Source organism: Anabrus simplex, chromosome 2 (assembly GCF_040414725.1).
Source record: "Anabrus simplex isolate iqAnaSimp1 chromosome 2, ASM4041472v1, whole genome shotgun sequence".
NCBI lineage: Eukaryota > Metazoa > Arthropoda > Insecta > Orthoptera > Tettigoniidae > Anabrus > Anabrus simplex.
In genome coordinates this window covers 867,027,151-867,053,943 of record NC_090266.1, presented here as the reverse complement: position 1 = coordinate 867,053,943, position 26,793 = coordinate 867,027,151, and the positions used below count along the sequence as shown (strand labels likewise).

Below are 26,793 nucleotides of genomic sequence, written 5' to 3'. Positions count from 1 at the left end.
ACGAATCCTCTCGGCCGTTATTCTTGGCTTTCTAGACAGCGGCCACTATCTCACCGTCAGATAGCTCAATTGTAATCATGTAGGCTGAGTGGACCTCGAACCAGCCCTCAGATCCAGGTAAAAATCCCTGACCTGGCTGAAAATCGAACCCAGGGCTTCCGGGTAAGAGGCAAGCATGCTACCCCTACACCGTGGGGCCATCTCAAGTGGAATAGTGCACGGGATTTACTATACCATGGCATACAATGGGAACTTCCTTATGGCATATCACTGTGGACTATTTCTGAGAACAGCTTTCGAACTCTGGACAAATCACTCAAGAGTAAAGAGCTTGACAGTAGCTCCCTTGACCTGTAACGAACTTCAGTCCTGTTTGTATCTGCCCTATGATCGCATGCTCCTACGATGAAAGAAACAAATCCCATTAAGTGTACGCGAGAAGCAATAGGTGTGTGTGCTTATTTAAAACAGTACCCTCCGCTAGTCAGAAAACTACTTGTAATTGTGTGTGTGTGTGTGTGTGTGTGGGGGGAGGAGCATAAGCAGTTGAAGTGTTGGAGACATTCTAAATGAAGAATGAAATTGGATGGATGAAACATCTCTGTCAGCCGAAAAACTTTGAAGTGCTAAGTGTACGAGATGCTAGAAGAACCTGGGGTTATTTGAATATCCCAAGTCAACATGGAAAATGGAACTGCAACTAATGAAGTCATTACGGAAACAAGCAAAGCTTATTGGTGATAAATTATGCCATACAGACATGGCATACATCAATGGTTGGCTACTTACTTTCACAAAATTACCTTGGGCTGATGCAGCATGTGAAGGAGGGTGAGACAGCAGAAGTTGACCTGGCAGTTATACAAGAGGGCCGGAAAAACCACTATATCATTAAAAGTTACGATGCAAGTGATGTGTACAATAGGGATGAAACTGCTATATTTTATCGTATGAAACCTGATAAAATAAAGGTGACAGTTATTCTTAAGTGCTTTAACCCATTTGTTTATGTGGAGTATATGAACAACAAAAAGGGATGGGTAACTTGCTGTCATATTTGACTAACGGATCAAAGGTTTCAACAATGACATAAGAATGTGCCATGTCACAAAATTCCATCTAATGTAAGCATCATCAGGGTGAAATTTCTTTCTCCTCAATGCACTGGATATCCTCAGCCTTTGAACGTAAGAATAATGACAAGTTTTGAAGCACATTATTAACAGTATCAAGTGAAAATAGGAAAAATTAAAAAAAATTAACAAATCAATGATGGGTATTGTGTTGTCAGTTTGTTGTTAAAGGAAGCTCTGTTCTGTTCTTCATTAATGTTGAACAGGGAGAAGTTTTGGCTACAACAATAAGGAACTGCTGGTCCCATCACTACTGAAGCTAACTCTCCGAGGAAGACAAATCAGTCCAAGCATCAGAGCAAGCGATTCCAACTGAGGTGCTCCCACGGCCCCGGCAGCAGTCCCGGTGCTGTGCTATAGCACTGCTGAGGTGGAGGGGAAGGAGGGGAAGTGGCAGAGGCAGAACCACAGGTCGCCAAGTCAGCGCGCAGCTTATGAAAACAATATTATTTATGATAGTTCTGTGAACACATAAGCACACAATTTATTCTGTACATACTTTGCACTTGCCTTAATCTACATTTAGCGTTTAAGTCGATTGTTGACATCGTTTTGCGGCAACTAATTTACCAATAGGCCTAATTGGTACAATTGATTTGGCAGTAGAAATTCTAAGTACAGCCTCTACGTCCGCATCAGCCAGGGAAGTCCTAGTTCTCTATTTATTTAAATTCAGAATTGGAAACATCTGGTTTGTTTTTTGCAATTTTCAGAGCAACAATAGCCCATAATGTGCTCGAACTGCGCTTTCTAAAGTGTTGGGTTCAAGTATCTGTGGGACAGGGAGATAAAATAATTAAAATAATTATCTTTGTGGGTTCTTTTTTGCAATAGGTCTTATGGCGATGATGGGATAGGAAAAGGCTACGAATGGGAAGGAAGCAAGCGTGACCTTAATTAAGGAACAGCCCCAGGATTTTCTTGGTTTGAAAATGGGAAACCACGGAAAACCCTCTTTAGCGCTGCAGACAGGGGGGTTCAAGCCCACTATCTCCTATTGTGGTAGTGTCGTCGCATGGTTGAAGACCATGACAAATTAAATACTGAGCTTTCCCTTCGGTATTGAGAACGAAGTATGAATCCACCCATGAAGGATTAAACGACATTTTTAACGAAGGTGAAACCAACTGCTCCACTGTTTTTTCTATCGACTAGAGAGAGAGAGAGAGAGAGAGAGAGAGAGAATGTACTGTCTCTTACGTATGTATGCACCGACTACTGCGCGGGGTAGGTGGGGAAGGAGGGGAGCGGCGCTGCTGAGTGCAGCTCTGGTGCGCCCCAGCACTAAGTGCTCGAGTTGGAAAGGCCTGCATTAGAGGAAACTCTTGGAGGTCTTCCTACTGGAGCAACTCACACAGCACCAGAATTTATAGCAACAGAACCAAAGAAAGAACCAGTGTTTCAGGAACTTTCCACTGATGACACTGTCGACTTAATGAAACCACCAGAAAAGTTCAAGTGACAGTGGTAATGAAAGTGAGTTGGTGTACATAAGATCACTACTAGAGAAGCTGAAGAGTGAGGAGGGACATTTGCGTGGTTATCTTGAAGAGAATTCTTTCTCAAGTTGCTTTGAAGTTGCTTTACGTCGCGCCGACACAGATAGGTCTTATGGCGACGATGGGACAGGGAAGTGCTAGGAGTGGAAAGGAAGCGGCCGTGGCCTCAAGTAAGGTACAGCCCCAGTATTTGCCTGGTGTGAAAATGGGAAACCACGGAAAACCATCTTCAGGGCTGCCGACAGTGGGGTTCGAATCCACTATCTCCCGAATTCTTTCTCAATCAGCTCATAGTGAGGTCTGTAAAGTTCAGTCTAAATCGATTCATTTTTCGAAAGGATTTAATGTACAGGTACAGTGTTTTATGTATATCAGATCTGTACTGTATACTCCATCGAAATAATTTTTCAGATGTGAAGAAATGTACTTCATTGTACTCATGTCAACTGCAAAATATTTCCATGTAACATGTATCATGACATTGTACAAATACAAAATACCTACATAAATTAAAGGTTGCATTAATACTATTCCAGAAAATCCACGTTCAGTATATCACTAAGTAGTGTAAGTCATTCAAATTGATGTTTAAAACCTGACCTCAATTTAACACCACACTCTTTATTGAGCCAACTACATTCTGATCAAACAATGGCATTACAAAGAGTGATAACTGTACTACACAATATTTAGAGAGTTAAAAGAGAACAAATTATATTAATTTTTATTTCAATATTTTATACCCCACCCCCTGCTTGTGGATCAAATACTTCTTCAACATCCATCTTACATACTATGGGCTGGCGGTATGAAGAATTTTGGTGAATGCTATATGGCATTAAAGGGTTTACAATGGTACCAGGCGAGTTGGCCGTGTGGTTAGGGGCACGCAGCTGTGAGCTTGCTTCCGGGAGATAGTGGGTTCGAACCCCACCATTGGCAGCCCTGAAGATGGTTTTCCGTGGTTTCCCATTTTCACACTAGGCAAATGCTGGGGATGTATCTTAATTAATGCCACGGCTGCTTCCTTCCAATTCCTAGGCCTTTCCTATCCATGGTAGCATGTAGCAGGAAGGATGTCATTTTAGTTACCATGGAGTGTTGGACCGCGACGAATTGCGCTTTTGTGACTGAAGCGTATTTCAAAAATGGTGACAGTATGGTAGCTACGCAGCAGACGTTTCGACAGTAATTCAACATTGGGGAACACTGAAGAGTTTTCTTTTTCCAATTTGTTTTACATCGCACTGACACTTATGGCGACGACAGGATAGGAAAGGCCTAGGAATGGGAAGGAAACAGTCATGGCCTTAATTAAGGTACAGCCCCAGCATTTGCCTGGTGTGAAAATGGGAAACCACGGAAAGCCATCTTCAGGGTTGCTGATAGTGGGGCTCGAACCCACTATCTCCCGAATGCAAGCTTACAGCTGTGCACCCCTAACCGCACGGCAACACTGAAGAGTACCAGAACGGCACACAATTCAGAGATGGGTTGAGCAGTTTCTTGCTACCGCAAGTGCCACGAATAAGAAGCCACCAGGAAATCCAAGGACAGTGCAGATGCCATAAAACATTAAGAGTGTACGGAATACTACTGACAGGAGTCCTAGGTGTTCAGTGAAGAAACGCGCTGCAGTTTTACACATGTCATGTCATGTCATTCTCCACAATGATTTAGCTTATCATCCCTACAAAATGCAGGTGACTCATAAGTTACTGCAGCGCGATTATGCCTCCCGGAAACAATTCTGTACCGACTTTATTGACTTATTGGACGAGAATAGGGACATTCTTCCCAACCTGATAATGTTGGATGAGGCACACTTTGAACTGACAGGCTATGTCAACAAACAAAACATGCAATAATGGAGTAATATGAATCCACAAGAACTCCATGAAAAACAACTCCATAGTGAAAGGTCACGGTCTGGTGCAATGTTTCGGCTTCAAGGATTATTGGACCCTACTTTTTTGAGAATCAACAAGGAAATGCAGTCACAGTGAATTCAGAGCTTTCCAGAGGCCTACTGATGACCTTCCTGATTCCTGAATCACAGAGACATTCATTTGACATTACTCTATTTCCAGCAAGATATCGCTCGAGACATAGTGGCAACATTATGTACAGTGTTCGCGGATGAATTATCTCACATTTCGGGGACATACCGTGGCCGGCCAGATCCCCTGATCTGAGTGCTTGCAATTTCTTTCTGTGCAGGTACCCCAAGAGCCACATGTTTACATCACGTATCCCCAACATAAAGACTCTGAGGCGATGCATTCGTGAGGCAATTCCACCTGAAATGCTGGTGAAAGTAATGGACTGCTTCATTCGCCGACTCCATGTGTGTATCGCAAGGGATGGTGGTTATCTAAAAGATGTGTTTTTTCAAAAAATTAATATAAAACATGACTTGTGCTACTCTGTTATAAAATGGCATTTTTTACCTATAAATTACCACTATAGTCGTTTACATTCCCTATTTAGTGTTGTTATAGGACCTATGCTAAAATGGTAGACTGTTTCTGCCATACCCTGTACAGGTATTGTGAACATAGGAATGATAGGTCTGCTGTGATTAGTTTTGGCTGTCTACCTCTGAGGCGCTCGAGTGTTAATGAGCCACACTCTTTTTGCTGAGGCACTATCCACATGACCAAATCAATCACTACTGATCTACATTTAGGGCAGTCGCCCAGGTAGCAGATTCCCCATCTGTTGTTTTCCTAGCCTTTTCCTAAATGATTTCAAAGAATTTGGAAATTTATTGAACATCTCCCTTGGTAAGTTATTCCAATCCCTAACTCCCCTTCCTATGAATGAATATTTGCCCCAGTTTGTCCTCTTGAATTCCAACTTTATCTTCATATTGTGATCTTTCCTACTTTTATAAACGCCACTCAAACTTATTCGCCTACTAATGTCATTCCACGCCATCTCTCCGCTGACAGCTCGGAACATACCACTTAGTCGAGCAGCTCTTCTTCTTTCTCCCAATTCTTCCCAGCCCAAACTTTGCAACATTTTTGTAACGCTACTCTTTTGTCGGAAATCACCCAGGACAAATCAAGCTGCTTTTCTTTGGATTTTTTCCAGTTCTTGAATCAGGTAATCCTGGTGAGGGACCTTCCTTCTGTCTCCCTTGTGTCCTTCCGTCTGTCCGTCGTCACTCTTGTACATGGCGTCCAAGGAGCACCTGGAATTTTCCAAAGAATATGCGAATCATTGTATCGTTTATGAGAATTTTGACACCAAGATGGAGGGAGACATTTCGAACATCTGCTCTGAGGTCCTGTACATTTGTTAGTTTTCACTGTGTCCAAGTAAAAATATGTGAACCAAACGCAAACAGCGCGTCATGTTTACGCTTTAGCGTCTGGAAGGTTGACAGGTGATCTGAAATGTTTAAGCGCATGTATCACTGAATATAATCACCAACCACAGACCTATGGTTTCTGTGTTCACAATACATGTATTTGTACAATCTAACACTCCTTTAATTTATGAAATAATGAGTCCTTCACCCTGTATATTACTTTAAGCCAATTACTGCCACATTATACAAAGTGTCCTTGAAAAAGGGTCCAATATTTATAGAGAGAGCACGTAAAATACGAAGGAAAATGGTCCTATTAACATTGGTTGCAAACCCAATATCTTCAGATTTATGGTCTGCTAAAACTACCGTCAGTGATGACTAGAGCCTTGAAGAACAGGCATTTATTTTTGCTTATAAGGCAGGCAAATAAGCACTTAACATTTAGGAAATAGGCAGTAAAATAATTAAAATAAGCTTTTATAATGACAAAAATGGGCATTAAAATAATATAGATGCTTTAATGTAAGCTACGTAACACACATCTGCATCACATTTTCCCCCTGTGGGTGGGATGATACAAAACATCAGCGGTATCCCCTGTCTGTTGTAAGAGGAGGCGACTGAAAGGGGAACCAGGTAGTGTGGGTTGGCCACCCCTAGCTGAGTCTGGCGTTGCTTCCACTTACTTGTGTCAGGTTCCTCGCTCTTAACTTTCCCGCCAGACATCCCTTGGTCAACTCTTGTTCTTTTCTGACCCCGACGGTATTAGATTTGCGAGGCCTACGGAGTCTTTCATTTTCACGCTCTTTGTGGTCCTTCCCTTTCTTTTGCCGATACCTTCATTTGTCAAAGTATCTGACTTCTTCTATGTTCGTTCTGATTAATGTTATCACAGGACAGTTACAAGTTGTTCTTCCTCTTAAAACAATAATCACCACCAGCACTTCATTTTACGCAGCAAGGATGGGACCTGGCAACCCTCTCGACCATTTGACTTGTAGAGTTTTCAGTTGAGATTTGTGTAATATAACAATATTGTTTATGTAAATGTTATTTTTTCTATTCAGTTAAAATGAAGTTTTTCTTTATTACTATTTATTTATTGATTATTTATTAATGCCCATTTTTCAGTGGCAAAGTTAGTGCTTGAGGCCTTCTCTTCCACTTAACTACATCCTAATCAAAATCTTAAATAAAATACTGAGATATGTAAAATAGTTAAAACTACAAAAATTAGAGAATAAATTTAAATACATTACTAAGTTAATACTAACACTAATTAATATTAAAACTCTTAATAATGACTAATCCTCAGGTGCGCACACATTCATACTTCAACCATTCAGTCAGCCGTCCTCAGCAGGTAGTCTCGGCAGGTGACCTTAAATCTTTGCAAAGAGCTAGTTTCTCTGACCTGAGCTGGCAGGGAATTCCATAATCTGACGCCGGTCGCTACAAACGATGTATTAATTTTATTTGTGTGGTGCACTGGAATAGAAAGAAAGGATCTGACAGACAAAGTGAAGATGCTCTACGAGAATTGCTACAGCTGTTTCCAGATAGACAATGGAATATCAAAATGGTCTGAGATAAAGAGAGGTGTCCAACAACGAAGTGTCCTATCACCACTCTTGTTCATAATAGTAATGGACAAGATCTTAAAGTCTATCAAGAAAATGGACAGCAGACCAAATGCCCTGGTATTTGCCGATGATGTGCTGTTATTGGGAGAAACAGAAGCTGAAGTATAGACAAAATTGACTGAGTGGAACAATATGTTTAATAAATTTGAGATGAAGCAAGCCAAAGACCGTAAAAATGACCATCAAAAGGAACAAACTCAAACCACTTTTTTGGAAGGAGCAAAAAGAGAATCAGTTTCTCACTCAAGTACTGTACCACACCTACTTCATTACCTCATACAGATTCTCACATATGGTCCAGAGATATATACTCTGCTAAATAGCGACTACAGCAGAATTCAGGCAAGAGAAATGAGATTCATTAGAACTATGAATCAAACTACTCGAAAGGACAAGATCAGGAATGAAGTAAACAGAAAGATAGCTGGCACTGAGGTCCCTATTACCAATGTAATAAAGAAGCATACAATTCAGTGATATGGCACATTATGCGAATGAAGAGCAAGCGACCTGCCAGAAAATATTTCAAACTTACTGTCCAAGGAAAAAGACTAAGAGGAGGTCAAGAAAATGCTGGATAGATACAGTGAAATCTGATGTGGAGGAGATAGGCCTCAAATGGGATGATGTCCTAGAACAGAAGATGTATGCAGACAGGAAGAGATGGCGACCGCTTGGACACAACACCCGGGAAACTGAAGTTGGGAAATGATGATGATGATAATAATGACGACGAGTAAGCGCATAAAGGAGAGAGCATGTAAGTCTCTGTTAAGACTCAGATATGAGTATATTCTTGGAGTGACACTGTTCCTTTAAAAATTTCAGCTAATGGCATTGAGTCTTTACATTCGCAAAGACTGAAAATATTGTGCAATTCTTTTTTATTTCCTTAAATTACAATTTGCTTAACATTGCACTGACACAGATAGCTCTTATGGCAACGATGGGATAGGGAAGGGCTAGGAGTGGGAATGAAGCGGCCGAGGTCTTAATTAAGGTACAGCCTGGTGTGAAAAATGGGAAACCACGGAAAACCTATTCGGGGCTGTCAACAGTGGGGTTTGAACCCACTATCTCGTGAATGCAAGCTCACAGCTGTGTGCCCCTAACCACACAGCCAACTCGCTCAGTCCGCACAATTCTTATAAACATATAAACTAGCGCTGGATTGGAGGGTCGTTGTCTTACGGAATGGACACATCGAATCTGTAATAATCAGTACTGGTTTCATACTGCCATAATATATGCTGTTGGTGTACTCTCAGACAAATGTCGCATCACTATGGAACAAATTATATTCAGGAGACTTTGTAAAGAACACGTGGAAATGTTGCACAGACTCTAAATCAGGAGAAGCAGTATGCTTAGGACCTGCTGTTATGAGATACAGTGGAGAGGGTTCAAACTAACTTCTTATGGAAACTTCACAAAACAAAGTGATTAGCATAATGGTTGCAGTAGATTTAGAAACAACAGGCTTTGCTTGTCCAGTATAACCTGTTATGTGTTGCTATCAGTTAAAATACTGTGAACTAAAACCAAACACAAAACTGCTTTCATGAGGAGTGCTATCAAGTTTACGGCAGTTTAAATGAAGGTGCTAAGGAACACTTTTGTACTACCTGGTACTCTAAAGGTTAAAAAGGAAAACATGTTTAGTAAGTGAATATTAATAAATGTTAATTCTTGACAGCCTGACCTAATTTTACCATTTGATCTTCAGTGTACTCTAGAAGAAACTGGTAACAACTGATAACAATTCCTCCTCAAATTAAAATATCCAAGATAAATAGAGTCCAAGAATTTACCTGTGACCCTGCTCCTTGAGTTTCCTCAGCATAGTTGACAACAAGACTAGTTTGCCTGATGCTTTAGTTAATGCAGATGTCTCATATGAACCATTAGGGGTCATAGGAGCCTCTTGTGCTGCAGCAGGAAAAAGGTATGGATGATTACAGCACTTCTTTAAATCCATCATAATATTAAGCAGGGATACCTGTAAAAGAAACAAAACAACTGAAATCAATGTACATAAAATGTTGCTGTAACAAACGCCAGTATAATGAAACATTCAGAACTTCAAAATTATTTTTAGGCCCCTTCCCTTCTCCCTATTTTGTGAGTTTTAAAACATTTCACTTTAACACAGAAAAATTTCACCCTTTCACCTATATTTAACTTTCTTTAAAGAGTTAAATTCATCCTGTTTTATTATATAAATATTTTTCTTGTTACATAATTTTACTATTCTGAGAATATGACAGCCATTTACTAGACATGTACACAATTGTTCCAGCAGGATAGAGATTTGAAAGTATTATAAACTTTGCGCACGCTCAAATGCAAGAAGTTGCTGTTGGTTGGGTAGAAGTGCAAAGAACCAATGAACATTACTATTTCGTTTATTCGCAATGCATCAAATGTTCATTGTTTGTCTTTCGCATGTAAAGCAATGTGTATTAGCGATTTGGTAAGATGGTTGTATTTGTAACACTTAACCTATTTAACCTTGTTCAACAAACTGTACTTACTTACATATCACCCCCCCTCCCCTAATTTTCAACTATTATCAGCAAGCAAAATAATAAAAACGAAATCTGGGAAAAAAATCATCATCATTTCCCCTTTTCCAACTTACACCAGGTGGGGGCAAATACGGTTTCCTCACCACTTCGTCCCGTCTCTCTACATTTCTCATACAACATTGTGTTCCAGTCCAAGTTCCATTGTCCCATGCTGTTCTTTACAGAGTCCATCCACCGTAATTTTGATCTCCCTTGTCCTCTCCTCCCTGCCATCTGTCTTTCGAATGCTTGTCTTGGCAGTCTTTCTTCTTTCATCTGCTTGACATGTCCAAATCACCTCAATCTGTTCTGTTCCAGTTTGTCATTTTGTTTTTACACATTTAGCTCTTTTAGTATGCCTTCATTCTCACTCTATTCCTCCCTGTCTTCTGTCTCATACTCCTCAAAATTCCATTTCAGTTGTCTGTACTCTACTCTCATTTCTCTGAGCCACTGTCCAGGTTTCTACTGCATATGTCATTTTAGGTAAGTAATATATCCCTTGTACATTACTTCTTTAGCCTTCAATTTGAAAAACTAAATCTATAATAGTTGTTACTATATCCTTCCCACATTTCCAGCTCTTTTCCATGACCTGTCTCAGAATGAAAATGGGCTCCACCATTGACCTTCCATTTCTGAATTTGTCTGTTGTCTCCAATTTTGATAGCTCCTGAATTTGTCTGTTGTCTCCAACTTTCCCTTCTTTACTTTCTCTACCCATCACCATTATCTAGCTCTTCTTCATGTTGATTCTCAATCCCCATTGTTAAATCTTTCTGTTCAGTACATCCAGCTGTTGTACCTCCTCATCTTCTTCCCAGATCACATCATTATCCACAATTATCATTACATTCATTCTTTCCCCTGTATAATCTTCCCTTGCTGCTTTTATGAAATCTATCACCATTATGAAGAGCAAAGATGACAGCACACTCCCTTGTTAAAAGCCCACTGTCAATTCCAAATCAATCTGTTCTACCCACTGTTGTCTTCACACAGCTGTAACAGTTATTATATATTGCTTCTATCATTATTATTAGTTCCTTGCCAATGCCACTGTGTGTCCAGCTTTCCCCAAGTTTAGATCTGTGGATGTTGTCATATGCCTTTTCTAAATCCATAAAAGTTATTACTATATCCTTGCCACATTTCCAGCTCTTTTCCATGATCTGTCTCAGAATGAAAATGGGCTCCACCACTGACCTTCCACTTCTAAATCCAAATTGTTCATCTTGTAACTAACTTTCCACCTTTTCTCGAATTCTTTTTTCCAATATCATTTCCCTGGCAACATGGGAGAGAATGGTGATTCCTTGGTAGTTACTGCATATCTTCTTATTTCCTGTCTTGATTATTGGTACTATAACCCCCTTTTCCTAACCCTCAGGCAATCTCTCTCCATGCACACTTGAGTATTCTATTAGTCCACTGGAGTCCCGTTGGTCTTCCAGCATTGATCATTTCTATGGCTATTTCATCTATTGCCATAGCTTTTCTCACCTTCATCTTTCTGACTGCCCATTCCACCACTGTAATTGTAATGTCTGATTTCTTCTCTGTTATTTCTTCTAATCCTACTGCCTGGATTTCTCCATGTCTAGTTTCTCACGTTCAGCAGTTCACTGAAATATTCCTTCTGTCTGTTCATTTTCTCTTCTGGTTTTGTCAGTATTACTCCTTTATTCTTAACAAATCCTGTGTTTACCAGTTTCTTATAATTCCAAATAATTTTTTCCCCCAGTTCAAATATTAATTTACATCCTGGGTGAACGTTTCCCAACTGTTCTTCGGCAACTACTTTTTGGCAAACTATTTTAGCTTCCATGTATCTGTCTCTACTTTCTTCATTCTTTTCTGTTTTCCATTCCTCCCAAGTTCTCTTCTTTTCCTCTACTTTATGTTTCACTTCAACATTCCACCATGATGGTTCTCTCTTGCATTTCCTGATATTCTGCCATATGTTTTCTCTCCACATCTTACAAATTCACTTATTTAAAATCATTCCATTCCTGTTCAGGATGACTAATATCTGTTGTTGGTATCAGTTTTTCTAATTCTTCCTGAACCTCCTTTTCCTTCAATATCCAGACCCTAATCTTTCTTTCCCATTTTTTTCTTGTGGTTTTGTGGCCTTGCCTACTTTCAACTTTGCTATCACTGGTCTAAGGTCACCCCCAAAGGCTTCCTCATGCACAGCTGTAACATCCATAGGATCTTTCCAATGTTCTTTTTCCACTAATATGTAATCAATCAATGTTTCTGTTCTTCCGTCTCCCCATCCATACCTGGTAATCTTCTGGCTATTTTTCTTCCTGAACCATGTGTTTCCTATTATTCTTTGGTTCCTTTGGCAGAAGTCCATTAGCCTATCCCCTTCTTGACTGTTGCCATATCCATACGTCCCCAGAATCTCCTCTCCTCCCAGTCTCTCTCTTCCCGCTTGTGCATTCAGATCTCCCATTATAACAACTTCTTTGTCTTCTCGTTTGTGGAGCATATACTGTACTTGGAACAGATCTTGTGTTCCTATCTCGAACTTTATCCTTACTATGATCATTCTGTCATTGATCTTCATCTCCTTCACATATTCCATGACATCCTTTCTAACTATCATTCCTACTCCATTTACTGCATCCTGTTCTCCACTGTAGAACAGCCTGCACCCATCCTTCAGTTTTCTTTCCCCTCTTCCTTGAAATAACTTACCAAGAGGTGTTTAATAAATTTCCAATTTCTTTAAAATCATTTAAGAAAAGGCTAAGGAAACAACAGAGAGGGAATCTGCCACCTAGGCAACTGCCCTAAATGAGAATCTGTAGTGACTGATTGTGTTTCACCAAGACCAAGGATGATTGTCCTTTTCTTTCATGAACTATCAGCTCTTCAGTCTTGTCTGACAGGGTTAGAATGCTGACTGCCCCAATTTGGATATATTGTAATACTGGTCGTCCACTTCTCACAGCTCCCCCAGTACCTGAAGAACAGCGCGTCACCTGCAAGGGACACCCTAGCGTTTTCCAAGACCTCACCGTAATTGCACACATTTTTTAGGCTGTTATTACAATGGGTTAGTCACTCTCGAAGGCATTTTAGAGCTGTTGCCAGCAGGTGATGAGGCTGGTCTTAATATGGAGTACAGATGCCTTCTGCAGTTGCCCCTAACCTGGGGAGAGATGTTGATTGATGGGTTCCAATGTCATTTCCTACATTGACGGGACCATCATCCCACCTAAGAGAACTCATCCGCCCAAAGCCTTTGTTGCAAAACTTTGAACACTACAACACTGTGCAGCCTTCAACTCGGCACGGCACTGTGCAGTTGTGGCAAGGGCATGGTGTTCAGTCATGTGACCAGTCAGCTGTGGTAATGCAGGAGGCAGCCGTTATAAAACTGTTTAACTGTTAGCAGGTCTTAAATTTCCTTTCTCCTCCTTTTCTTCGTCTTATCACATTTTGCGTAAATAAAATATTATATATTTAAATAGCCATTTTCTGTGTTGATTTAAAGACACTAGATGCTCCTTTTTCTGCTTTCAAACCATGCGAAACTAACCTATATTACATTAAATGTTCACCTATATTTGAAGTTGAAAAATAAAACAGGGGGTGTTATAGGCAGTAATTACGGACGGTAATTGTGCTATGTAAAACTGAATTTTTTGTTCTAGAAAATGGCTTGACGAATGTAAAACATTTTAAGGCTAATATTAGGTTGTCAAAAATGCATAATAATAACCTAACCCAGGAACAGTACCTGTTCTTCATTATTATTGGATGAAATTTCTAGGCAAATTTAATCAATTTCCTGTTTAATTAAATTTTGCTATGATGAAAATACTAATGATACCCCCACAAGATCGTTATACTGGCACTTCATTGTATTAATATTTACTTATTTGGTTAAGATTATTCTAATATTAAAATTATTACATTAACCTGAGCCATATACACCCCTCATTATCCATCCACTTCCTTTAAGATTTCATTTCCTACTCTGATACTTCCTGCATCACCTGACTTCATTAGATACCAGTACATTACTTTTGATTCAGACTTAGTTACTTTCAACTTGTACACCTTCCCAAAGACTTCTTCCATACCATTCAACAAATTTTTCAGATCTTCGACAGGTTTAGATAAATAACAACTACCGTATTTATTCATGTATTAGACCCCCTGGCTTTTCGAGAAAAAGAAAAAACAAACTTGCATACAAGAACCCCCAACGTAATTTGTGAGAGAAGAACAACTATTCCGCATAAAAGCAGGTACAAGTCTTATTGCAACTCTGATGACAATGCACAAATTTGAGAATAGTTTTGTCCGTACGACCCACGCAATGAAAACGCATCGAAGTCATGAGGTACATTTGTGTTTCGTATTTAAGAAATGTCCGCCTCCATAGTGTAGGCCTACTGCAGCTCTGATGACGTCGCACAAATAGGTGAATAGTTTCATGTCCGACCCGTGTATTGCAAACGTGCATCAGTCATGCAATATGTCTGTGTTTTGTAGTTAAGAATGTCCGCTAGCGTAATAGCACAATTAGCTGCCATTCTCGGGAGTTGGCATTCGATTCGTGGTACCATACTGCCAGAGATTTACAAATGGCAGGAAGGTTGATATGTGGTAAAAATGGTACATGTAACTCCCCTCCACTGGGGGCATATCTAAAAAGAGCTGCAACATCTCGGGAAGAGGAATAGAGTTTACTTTAGTTGAGAAATATTCACAGTTGTTGCTATTAATATGGCAGGCGAGATCACTAACAAAGTGATAGTTTAATATCTCGTAACTTGGGCCAATGTAGGTATTTTTGGAGAGAAGGAAGTTTAAAACGTGATAAAAACTCTCCAATAGTAATGACCATTTTACCCGCCAACGCATCTAACAAATAATAATACTGATTTTATGTCCCCACTTATTTTTAATGATTTTCGGAGACTCAAAACAATACATACTAGGGTATGCATTAATAAAAAATGGAGACAACAAACATAAAATATTAAACATTATGATAATAAAACTCATTACCGCCACACCTGTAGATACCACAAGAAATAAATTTCATAATGAATCTGCATTTTCGGCCTCAATAAGAAATAAGATCTAATTGATTGAGTGATTCCACCTATACCATACAATATTCTCTTAATATTTTATTTTGAGAAAAGGGACATGTTTCGTCTCTTCTATTGTGAGACATTCTCAGCCTAAGCTATTATGGTAAAAGCACATGATAATCTTAATACTAAAAAACAATGACATATATTAAAATGTTGAAGAGTCAAGGTGACTCAATCTGTCACATTTAAACGCGGATTTTTATAAACACAGTACGTGTAAGTCTTAAAAACAATTATTTAAATGACAGAAGTCCCATTGAGTTTTAATGTACAAAGTGGGTTGAAAAGATGGTCACAGCGTGCTAAAATCAGAGTTCAAACTTGAAAAATGTTGATGTGATCTCATGTTGGAAGCCTTGAGTAAGTGAATATCTGATCGAACAGGGCTTGTTTGTAGGTGGAATAACTCAGTTGAATTGTACCGGTATTATGTGGCTGGACAATTCTTGGAAATAAACTTGTGTCCTCATCCTGAGGTGGTGCAGCTCTTTTGAGGCACACCCCCATTGGAGGTGAGCTGCATGTACCATTTCAACCATATACCAGCCCTCCTGCCATTCTTAAATATCTGGCAGTACCGGGAATCGACCCCGGGCCCCCGAGGACGGCAGCTAATAACACTAACTGTTACGCTACGGAGGCGGACACAATTCTTGTAATCCATATATTATTTGGAAAATCTAAGAAAAAATTTAAAAAAAGGTAAGAGGCTTGGCAAAATACTGAAATAAATAAAGTGTTTTTACGGCATCTGAGTACGTACTTCTCCGACCTGTTTGTCTCTCTCCCTTGTCTGGCCAGCTCGTGTATGGCCCCGTGTGGGACTGTTGTCTGCTGTTAATTATGAGCTAGGAGCAGCGTGTTCCCGAGCAGGGGTGAGGGGAGTGGTACTAGGGGGAGTCGAGTGGAGGGGAAGGGATGAATTAAACGCGTTAGAATTGTTCGTATTTTGAAAAAAAGGTTTTTATAATTTCTTCAAAAACAATGTTGTCGTTTCAGAAATTTCTTTTTGATTACCGTTGGGGTTAATGCTTTGATCAATGTTAATAAAAGTGTTTTCGTATATATTGAGAAGAGCGCCTTTATTATTTTTAGGATGGAAAGATCTTGTTCAATGTCGGAAAAAGAATGATTGTAGTCAGACATGTGACTACTCATGGCTGAGAAGTTAACATATTTTTTGGCATTATCGTATTCTGAATAACTAATAGAAAAGCTGCGTCCTGTTTGCCCAATATAGCTGGCACTACAGTGGGTGCAATTCAATTTATAGACTCCTGAATTAGAGAATTTAGATTTGGTATTGATTTTACGATGATTGAAAAAAAAAAAAGTAGAATTATTATTAATGGTCTTAAAAACTATACTAAAGTTCTGTCTTTTAAAGAGATTTGCGTGGTGTGAAAATGGGAAACCACAGAAAAACATCTTCAGGGCTGCCGACAGTGGGATTTAAACCCATTATCTCCTGGATGCAAGCGCACAGCTGCGCTCTCCTCTTCGCACAGCCAACTCGCCCGATTTAAAGAGATTTGTAATTTGATATATCTTATCATTATTGTAGGTAAATGTGATGTAATTCTCTCTTTTTTTTCGTTTTTGATTCTCTCATAAATGTCGTCACAGGCTTATTTCTGATTTTACTGACGATTTTGTCAATAAAAGATTTATTGAAACCATTCTTAACAGCTAGACTATAGATTATGTTAATTTCCTTCTTTAGATTGCTAGCCGATAAGGGGATACTGAAAGCTCTATGAATCAAACTAAAGGAAGTTGCTCGCTCTTTTTTGGGCTTCAGGGTGAAAGGAATCCTGTCTTTTTTCCTCAGACACATCGTTCTTTAAGATAAAAAAAAAAAACCTACTAACAATGCCCAAAGGGACTTAAAACAAACCCTAAAAAAACAGCTCATTTATCTAGAGTGAACATGAAGCTTGGAATCTAATTAGCATGAATCCAAGTATCCCACTAGTGAGAGCCTTGCCCAAAATCCACAAAAATGGTATTCCCATAAGACCAATTATTAATTACAGAAATAGTCCCATCTACCAAACATCCAAATTTATGCACGATTATAGATTTTTTAATAAGATCCGATCAAAAACCCAGTTGATTTTTGCCAGATTTCCTCAAATCTCATACAACCCCATAATACAATACATTCCTATGATATAACTAATATGTATTCTAGCATACCTGTCAACAAAACTATCAACATAATAAAGAACAACTTATACAAACACAGCTCCTTAAGCAGATATGAAATAGACAAATTTATTTATATCTTGAAATTTGTCCTCAGCCAATAATTATTTCTCATTAAATAATATAATTTAACGACAGGAAGACCTTCCCATGGAAGCACCCTCTTCGGGCATACTTACAGAGATCTATGTTGACCATCTTGAAGAGAATAAGATCCTGAATAAAACAGAGGGAACTGTCTTTTGGACACGCTATGTAGATGATGTTTTTACTATAGAAGACCAGAAAGCATCTAATGGTGAAACAATTCTTAATCACTTGAATCAAATAGACCCTTCTATAAAATTTACACTAGAATCAGAAGCTGACAAATCATTAAATTTCCTAGATTTAAGTCACTAGAATTAACGAGAAACTTACCTACATCATCTACAGAAAACCCACACAAGCAGATATTGCAGTAAAAAAAAAAAAAATCACCCCGAAGCCCAAAAACAGAGCGACTTTCTTTAGTTTGATTCATAGGGCTTTCAGTATCCCCAGCAACCTAAAGAAGGAAATGAACAATCTATAGTCTAGATATTAAGAATGGTTTCAATAAACCATTTATTGACAAAATCGTCAATTAAATCAGAAATAAGCCTGTGACGACTCTTAAGAGAGAACCAAAAATGAAGAAAAGAGAAAATTAAGTCACATTTTCCTACAATAATGATACGATACATCAAATCACAAATATCTTTATAAGACAGATCTTTGATATAGCTTTTAAGACCGTTAATAATAATTCTACTTTGTTTTTCAATCATCATAAAATCAATACCAGATCTAAATTCTCTAATTCAGGAGTCTATAAATTGAACTGCACCCACTGTACTGCCAGCTATATTGGGCAAACAGGATGCAGATTTTCTATTCGTTATTCAGAACATGTTGATGTCAAAAATATGGTAAATTCTCAGCCATGAGTAGCCACGTCTGACTACAATCATTCTTTTTCTGACACTGAACAAGATCTTTCCATCCTAAAAATAATTAATAAAGGCATTCTTCTCAATATATGCGAAAACATCTTAGTTAACATTGATCAAAGAATTAACCCCAACAGTAACCAAAACAAAATTTCTGAAAATACAACATTCTTTATGAAGAAATTATAAAAACTTTTTTTTTTCAAAATACGAACAATTCTAACGCGTTTAATTCACTTTAAAGGTATGGTCAAATGTTCCACCTTTACAATACTAAAAGTTATATTGTTTAATTATTTAAATAACATTTTTAAAAAATATAACGGAACATCTTTCATCTATCTTGTAGACATCATCAGCCGAAAAGTTTTAAGATCAAGCACAAAGGACAAGGACAAAAAACACACATTAAAATAATTCGCACTGCCGAATGCGTCAGTTAAAATGGTGAAAAATGTGCTGGAATGTTCTGAGCATAACACTTGAATACTGTTAAAAGTGAAATTAAAAATTTTACACATGAGATAATTCAATAAAATTGGTATTAGAGTCCTTCTTGACTTGATGGTGCTGTATTGACATACAGTATTCCGATGTGTCGGTAAAAACTTGATGATAAGGAGCACAATGTTTAGTTCCAGTAGAATAAAGACGATCGATAAACATGTGATAAACATGAGTGAGGATTCCAGTAAAAAGATATTGAGATCGTCTTATTGGCGTGATGATGTTGACAATTCTCGTTAAGAAATTACGCGGAATATCAGATCGTAATATCATATGTAGAATGTGGAGTGGAGGGCCCTAGAACAAGAATGATGACTATTATTAACGTTAAAAGTAGGCAAGTTTTTAAAGTATCTTGTAATACAAAAGATGAATGAATTAAAATAAAATGCGGCACATCTGATTACTTACGTTCTCGCCTACCCAAGAATGACTAGCTCAGCGTGGTATGGATGTTTGTGGCTAACTGGAGGCGAACTATGGAGGCCGTGTGTGATGGGAGCTGGTATGAGGGGAGAGTACGGGAAGGCTGGAACTAACAGGCGGGAAGCGACTGCTTGGAAGCTTGTTAAAAGGTTTGTCAAAATAGGAACTGTTGAGTAATGCCTCAAAAATTATGTTCACAGTTTCTGAAATTTCATTCAAATTGTAAGCAGGATTGCATTTTTGGTCTATATTAATAAAAATGTTTTCTAAAACGTTGAGTAAATTGCCCTTGTTATGAAAATAAAGAATTTTAAAGTCCTGTTGTATGGAGGTGAAGGAATGATTGGACTCTGTTATATGAATGCTCATGGCGGAGTATTTTTTGTACTTGGCAGCGCAGACATGTTCTTTATATCTAATTAAAAAGCTTCTTCCGGTTTGCCCAATGTAGCTAGCGGAACATTGGTTGCAATTTAACTTATATACACCTGATTTGCTGTATTTATTCACAATGTTATTGATTATGTGCTGGTTATAAAAGAAATAAGTATTATTGTTGATTGTTTTAAAGGCAATATTGACATTATGTTTCTTAAGAATATTGGTGATTTTGTAAATTCTATTGTAAGTGAATATGGCGTAGTTATCGGTTTTCTCTTTTGTTTCTCTGAGAAGGGTTGAACTGGATTTGTTAACAATTTTGCTAACTATCCTATCTATGAAATGCCTGCCAGAACAGTTTTTTCTCGCTAGTAAGTGGATGGTATTGAGGTTTTTTTTTTTATGATTTGCGTCAGATAAAGGAATGTGAAAAGCTCTATGAATTAAGCTATAAAAGGTTGCCCTTTTTTTTTTTGAGTCCGGATGCATCGAATCTTGACAGATGGTATTTACGGTTTGGTTGGGCTTCCTAAAGACAGTATAACAAAATTTGTTGGAGCTGTTGTTAATAGTGATATCTACGAAGTTTAAAGAATTATTGACTTCAACTTCGGAAGTAAACTTGATCCATGGATCGACCGCATTTAACTGTTCAAGAACGATGTCGCCGTTAGAGATGTTGTGATCTATTAAGGCAAACGTATCATCAACATACCGCGTCCAGAACACAATACCTTTAATTTTATTGTGAATTTTGGAGTTTCCCAAATGGTCTAAATTAATTTCTGCCATTATTCCTGCTTGTAAATTTTTCCATTAAAAGTGAAATAGTTATTGGAAGTTACAAATTCTAAAATATTTAAGAACCCTTCTATTTCCTGTATGCTTATTTTACTATGTTTTAGAAAATTGCCCTTGATGATCTTTTTTTGACTGGTATATCCGAGTACATGTTTTTTATGTCAAAAGAGTACTTTTTTGTTGTGGTTGTAACACTAGGTTTTTAGTCAAATTACAAAATTCTATAGAATTCCTAATAGAGCTGGGGTTTTCAAACTAGTAGGACTTTTAAAAAAAGTTGTGGATAAATTTGGAGGTTTCGTAAGTTGGGCTGTTCCCATAGTTAACTATGGGTCTTATGGGAATATCTGTTTTATGGACTTAAAAAAAGTTATTTAAATAATTAAATAATAAAACTTGTAGTACTGTAAAGGTGGAACATTTGACCATACCTTTAAAGTATACGTACGGCAATACGGGCTTCATAATAAAATTCATTTTATGCGTTTAATTCATCCGCTCCCCTCCACTGGACTCCCACTAGTACCACTCCCCTCACCCCTGCTCAGGAACACGCTGCTCCTAGCTCACAATTAACAGCAGACAACGGTCCCACACGGAGCCATACACGAGCCGGCCAGACAAGGGAGAGAGACAAACAGGTCGGAGAAGTGAGTACTCAGACGCCGTAAAAACCCTTTATTTATTTCAATATTTTGCACAAGTCTCTTACCTCTTTTATTTTTTCTTAGATTTTCCAAATAATATATGGATTACAAGAATTGTCCAGCCACATAATACAATTCAACTGAGTTATTCCATATACAAACAAGCTCTGTTTGATCAGATATTCACTTACTCAAGGCTTCCAACATGAGATCACATCGACGTTTTTCAAGTTTGAGCTCTGATTTTAGCACGCTGTGACCATCTTTTCAACCTACTTTGTACATTAAAACTCAATGGGACTTTTATCATCTAAATAATTGTTTTTAAGACTTACACAAATTGTGTTTTTAAAAATTTGCATTTAAATGTGACAGATTGAGTCACCTTGACTCTTCAACACTAATATAATTATGTCATTGTTTTTAGTATTAAGATTATCATGTGTTTTTACCATAATAGCTTAGGCAGAAGATGCCTCACAATAGAAGAGACGAAACATGTCCCTTTTTTAAAAATAAAATTAAAAGATAGTACTGTATTGTAAGGGTGGAGTCACTCAATAAATTAGATCTTATTTCTTACACCTGAAGATATCCATAAATGTGGCAAACTTGGCCGTTATTTCCTCTTATTCTATCCGTCGTGGCACTTTTGACACTATCCAGGGGATAACATACCTAACCTAAACAATGCGGTCTCTCTTATCTCATTTACAGCTGTTAAGGTAAATCCTGATGTGATAAATGTAGAGAACATGCATGAAATACACTTAAAAATAAGGGTCTGGCTTTCAAAAGCCAGCGTTATCAAAAGAATATTTCCAGTCACAAGATATTACATTCGGAAGTACAAATCGTAACACACGCTAGTTATCAGCTGGTGGATTGGCACCCTTTCTACAGCACAACTTTATTCGGAAGGAGTGGCTTCTGCTACACTTACACCAACTGGGAATATTAGATACCATCTTCAGAAACCATTTGGGAATAGATTCACACTGTTTGGATTCTACAGTCGGGAACTACCGTATTTACTCGTGTATTAGACACCCCCTCCCCCGGCTCTTCGAGACAAGGAAAATGAAAAAAAAAAAAAAATTGCATACAAGACCCCCAACGTAATTCGTCAGAGAGCAACAACGATTCCTCTTCGAAGCAGGTACAAGTCTTATTGCAGCTCCTATGACATTGCACAAACTTGTGAATAGTTTCGTCCGTATGACCTACGCAATGAAAACGCGTCAAAGTCATGCGGTACATCTGTGTTTCGTAGTTAAGAAATGCCCGCCAACGTAGTGTAGGCCTACTGCAACTCTGATGATGTCGCACAAATAGGTGAATAGCTTCGTGTCCAACCCGCACATTGCAATCATGCATCAGTCATGTTATATGTCTGGGTTTCGTAGTTAATAATATCCACCAGCCTAATGATTAGCACAATTAGCTTCCATTCTCAGGAGTCTTGAGTTTGATTCCCGGTACTGTACTGCCACAGATTTACGAATGGCAGGAAGGTTGATATGCGGTAAAAATGGTACATGCAACTCCCCTCCACTGTGGGTGTGTCTAAAAAGAGCTGCACCACCTCGGGAAACGAGTTTACTTTAGTTGAGAAATATTCACGGTTGTTGCTATTTATATAACAGATGAGATCATTAAGAAAGTGATTGTTTAATATCTCTTAACTCGGGCTAATAGCTTTTTTAGAAGCAAGTTTAAAACACGATGAATGCTATCCAATTATAACGATTGTTTTACTCGTCAACGTACCTAACAAATAATTAGTAATAATATTTATTTATTTATTTATTTATTTATTTTTTGCTAGGGGCTTTACGTCGCACCGAAACAGATAGGTCTTATGGCGACGATGGGATAGGAAGGGCCTAGGAGTTGGATGGAAGCGGCCGTGGCCTTAATTAAGGTACAGCCCCAGCATTTGCCTGGAGTGAAAATGGGAAACCAAGGAAAACCATTTTAAGGGCCGCCGATAGTGGGATTCGAATCTACTATCTCCTGGATGCAAGCTCACAGCCGCGCACCTCTATGCGCACGGCCAACTCCCCCGGTACTAATAATAATAATAATAATAATAATAATAATAATAATAATAATAATAATAATAATAATTTTATGTCCCCAGATACTTTAAATGATTTTCGGAGACGCCAAACAAAACATACTAGGGTATGCGTTAATTAAAAAAAAATGGAGACAACGAACGTACGAAATTAAACATTACGATAATAAAACACATTACTACCACACCTGTAGATATCCATAAATGCGGCATACTTTCCTGTTATTTACTTTTATTCTTTCTGTCGTGGAACTTTTGGCACTATCCGTGTGGTAACATACCTAACCTAAAAAATGAGGTCTCTCTTATCTCATGTAGAGCTGTTTACGTAAATTCCGATATGATAAATGTAGAGAACAAGCATGAAATATACATAAAAATAAGGATCTGGCTTTCAGAAGCCACAGTTGTCAGAAGAATGCTTCCAGTCACTATGTATTACATTTGGAAGTACAACTCGTATCATACGCTAGTTATCAGCTGGTGGCTTGGCACGCCTTCTACAGCACGGCTTTATTCCGAAGCAATGGCTTCTACCACAAATACACCAACTGGGAATATCAGAGACCATCTCCAGAAAGCATTTTGGAATAGATTCACACTGTTTACAAAATAGTTGGGAATGAAACTATTTTTAAAAGGTTCAAAAAGACGGGACTTCATATACTCTCAGTGCATAGCTGACACAGCTGACGAGATGGCAGTGAAAATGACGACAAGCCGGTAGCACGGAAGTTGGCGGCGCAAGACGATAATTCAAATGAAAGCAGTGATCAGGTTTACTGCTCAACTGACAGAGACAAATGACCAGCCATTAAGTTCTTTTGTATCAATATTGCATAATATGATAACACGATACCCTTATCCCTCTCCTCTACAGGGTCGAGTATGAAGTGAGACAAATCTTGGTAGCGAGTGTTTACGACCGTATGCCCTTTCTGACGTCAACCTCATTAAAGGAATTAATGAGATGTAACGAATGTTGTGATATAAGTACCGGTATTATATTTACTTTATTTGTAGGCCTAAAAGTCGTGAACACCATTTATTGTCCTTTTACATTTAGAAATACTGCCTTCTGACGAAAATAGCCAGTATAACTCAAGTACATTCATAAGTTTGTAAACGAATGGTGTAGAATGTTTACATGTACAATTTACATCTCTTTATAGCCTAGAAGTCATATGTTCACTGCACTAAATTTGAGGTTATCGCATATTGGACCCCCCTTAACTTTTTTTGGCTGTAAAAATGGGGGAAAAAGGGGGCCTGATAGGTGAGTAAATACGGTAAATTATTTTTAAAAATTTAAAAAAGACGGGACCTCAAATGCTCTCGATTGCAGTGCACGGCTGATGAGTTGGCAGTCAGTCACTTGGAATGACAACACGCCAGTAAGTTGGCGGCGCAAGACGATAATTCAATGAAAGCAGTGATCAGATTTACTGTGTGGTAGGCTTGAGACAAATGATTGGCCATTAAGTTAATTTGTATCAATATTGCATAATAAGATAATACTGTAATAGTTATAGAGTCCATCATGCCAACTTGCTATGGGTTGGGGACATCACCGTATCGGCCCACCCCCTTACACTTCGACTGCGCCAATCATGAACAAGGCTTTGGCGCTAGACCAATCCCCACTCTTGTTTGCGCCAATGGATGCGTGGCATAGGACTATGGAAATTACGAGACGATTAACATAGAGTCTTCCTTCTCGCCAGGTTCCTGGATACATCCAGCATATGGACTGTTCTGGAATTACTTGCCTGAGTTGCAGTTGGTGTGGTTCAGTTGTGAGCAGTCAGTGAGTGACTGCCAGTGCTTAGAAGTGCGGACTAGTGTGCTACAGCTTGGACTGATAGCGAAAGAGGGACCGTGAAGCTGTGCGACGGACCTAGCGAATGTAAGACTGTAGGCGCACGCGAACTGTGTAGTGTGCGGCCGCTTTTGAAATTCAGTGTACACTGCCCCAAAGTGCAAGTGCTGGAGAGAGAGAGAGAGAGAGAGAGAGAGTGAGTGTGTGTGTTTAGCACTTAGTTAACCCATTCACTGCCAAATCCGTATATATACATCATTGAACACCGTGCCTCGGCCGCCAAACCCGTATATATACATGTTTTGGTGCAGTGTGTACTCCACCGATCTCACAAATGAATGGGATATAGTGTCATGCCTTGAGATTCAATGGAAATGCTCAAAGAAGTTCTGAACGGCAGATACACACTCCATTTCACGTGTTTTGAAAGCGATCTTGTGTTATTTCAGCTTCGTTGGAGTGGAACATCTTTCCAGCTAACATGTAGCCATCATGGCGTCCTGAAGTATACATTCATCTCTTATTGATGAAGAAATTGAATGTTTACTCATAAATAGCGTTTCAGGAGAGCTATATTTTGATAATAAAGATGGAGAATATATAGGGGGCAATAATGAACTACAAGAAAGTGTGAAACAAAGTAGTAATGATGAATCTCATGAGGAATTTTCACCCCCTCCTCAGATAAATTCTCTTTTACCCAACTGTTAATGATTTTGATAATACCAGTTCTGGGATCTACAATTTTATATTATATTTCAGTAATAGTATCACCGAGCAGAGTAGCCGTTCATGTTAACATGCCACCATTATGGAGTCAAGCTCTGATTACGGCAGACGAGTGGGTTCGAACCCCACCGTCAGCTGTCCTGAATTTTTTTTTTTTTTTTTGTTTCCCTCTTGCACTCCCAAGCAAATGTCTATTCATAAACCACAGCCAATTCTTTCCACTTCCTTACCCAGTTTCCTTCACCATCATTCATTTCATATTTATTATCTTCTCAGCTGAGGTTTGCATCAGGTAGGGCATCCAGCCGTAAAAATATGCTGTAAAATATAATCTCACTTCATCCCCGAACCCGTATTGGGCTAAGGGGACGATATGCATTCCATTTACAGTATCAGTAAAAAATTATCTGTAAAAGTGCTTCTTCCTTTAAAAAAAAAAACAGCCCAGAGGGTTCACCTGGGGCCTGTTCCACGAACGAACTTTGCAACCTTTCAACTTTGCACTTTTCAATTCTTGCAAAGTGCAAAGTCTTTCTGTTCCACCATGAACTAGGCTGTACTTTTCAATTTCTTCGCAAAGTGAAAAGTCTTTGCGAATGAGTGATCCGATTGAGTTTATTCCATGAGCAAACTGTATAGGCCTAATACTCTATGATTTTAATGCTTTACTTTTCGCGGCGAACTTGGCGGTATAATTGTTGAACCGTTAAAGTTTTTATCATGGGAAAGAAAGGTTATTATAAGAAGCTGGCTGTGCTGGAAGTTGTCAAGGAGAAACGTGACATCCTATTTTGACAACTCTAAAGATAACCTCTCAAATGATGACACACATCAATGTTAAAGAGAGTACCGTCAACACATATACACAAAGAAGGACATTCACCCCTCATTAGAAATCCGTCGCTATATTAAGTGGATTATCAGGCCAACG

General features: G+C 38.6%; 1 protein-coding gene across 5 annotated transcripts in view; it reads right to left on the bottom strand.

Annotated features, from left to right (window-relative positions):
- The window catches only part of Mi-2 (chromodomain-helicase-DNA-binding protein Mi-2 homolog), a 743,946-nt gene that overhangs the window by 258,711 nt on the left and 458,442 nt on the right, over positions 1-26,793 (bottom strand). For all 5 annotated transcript variants that reach the window (XM_067141602.2, XM_067141598.2, XM_067141599.2 and 2 more), the window contains exon 20: positions 9,409-9,596. In XM_067141602.2, the coding sequence (XP_066997703.2) occupies positions 9,409-9,596 (188 nt within the window). The remainder of the gene's footprint in view (positions 1-9,408; positions 9,597-26,793) is intronic.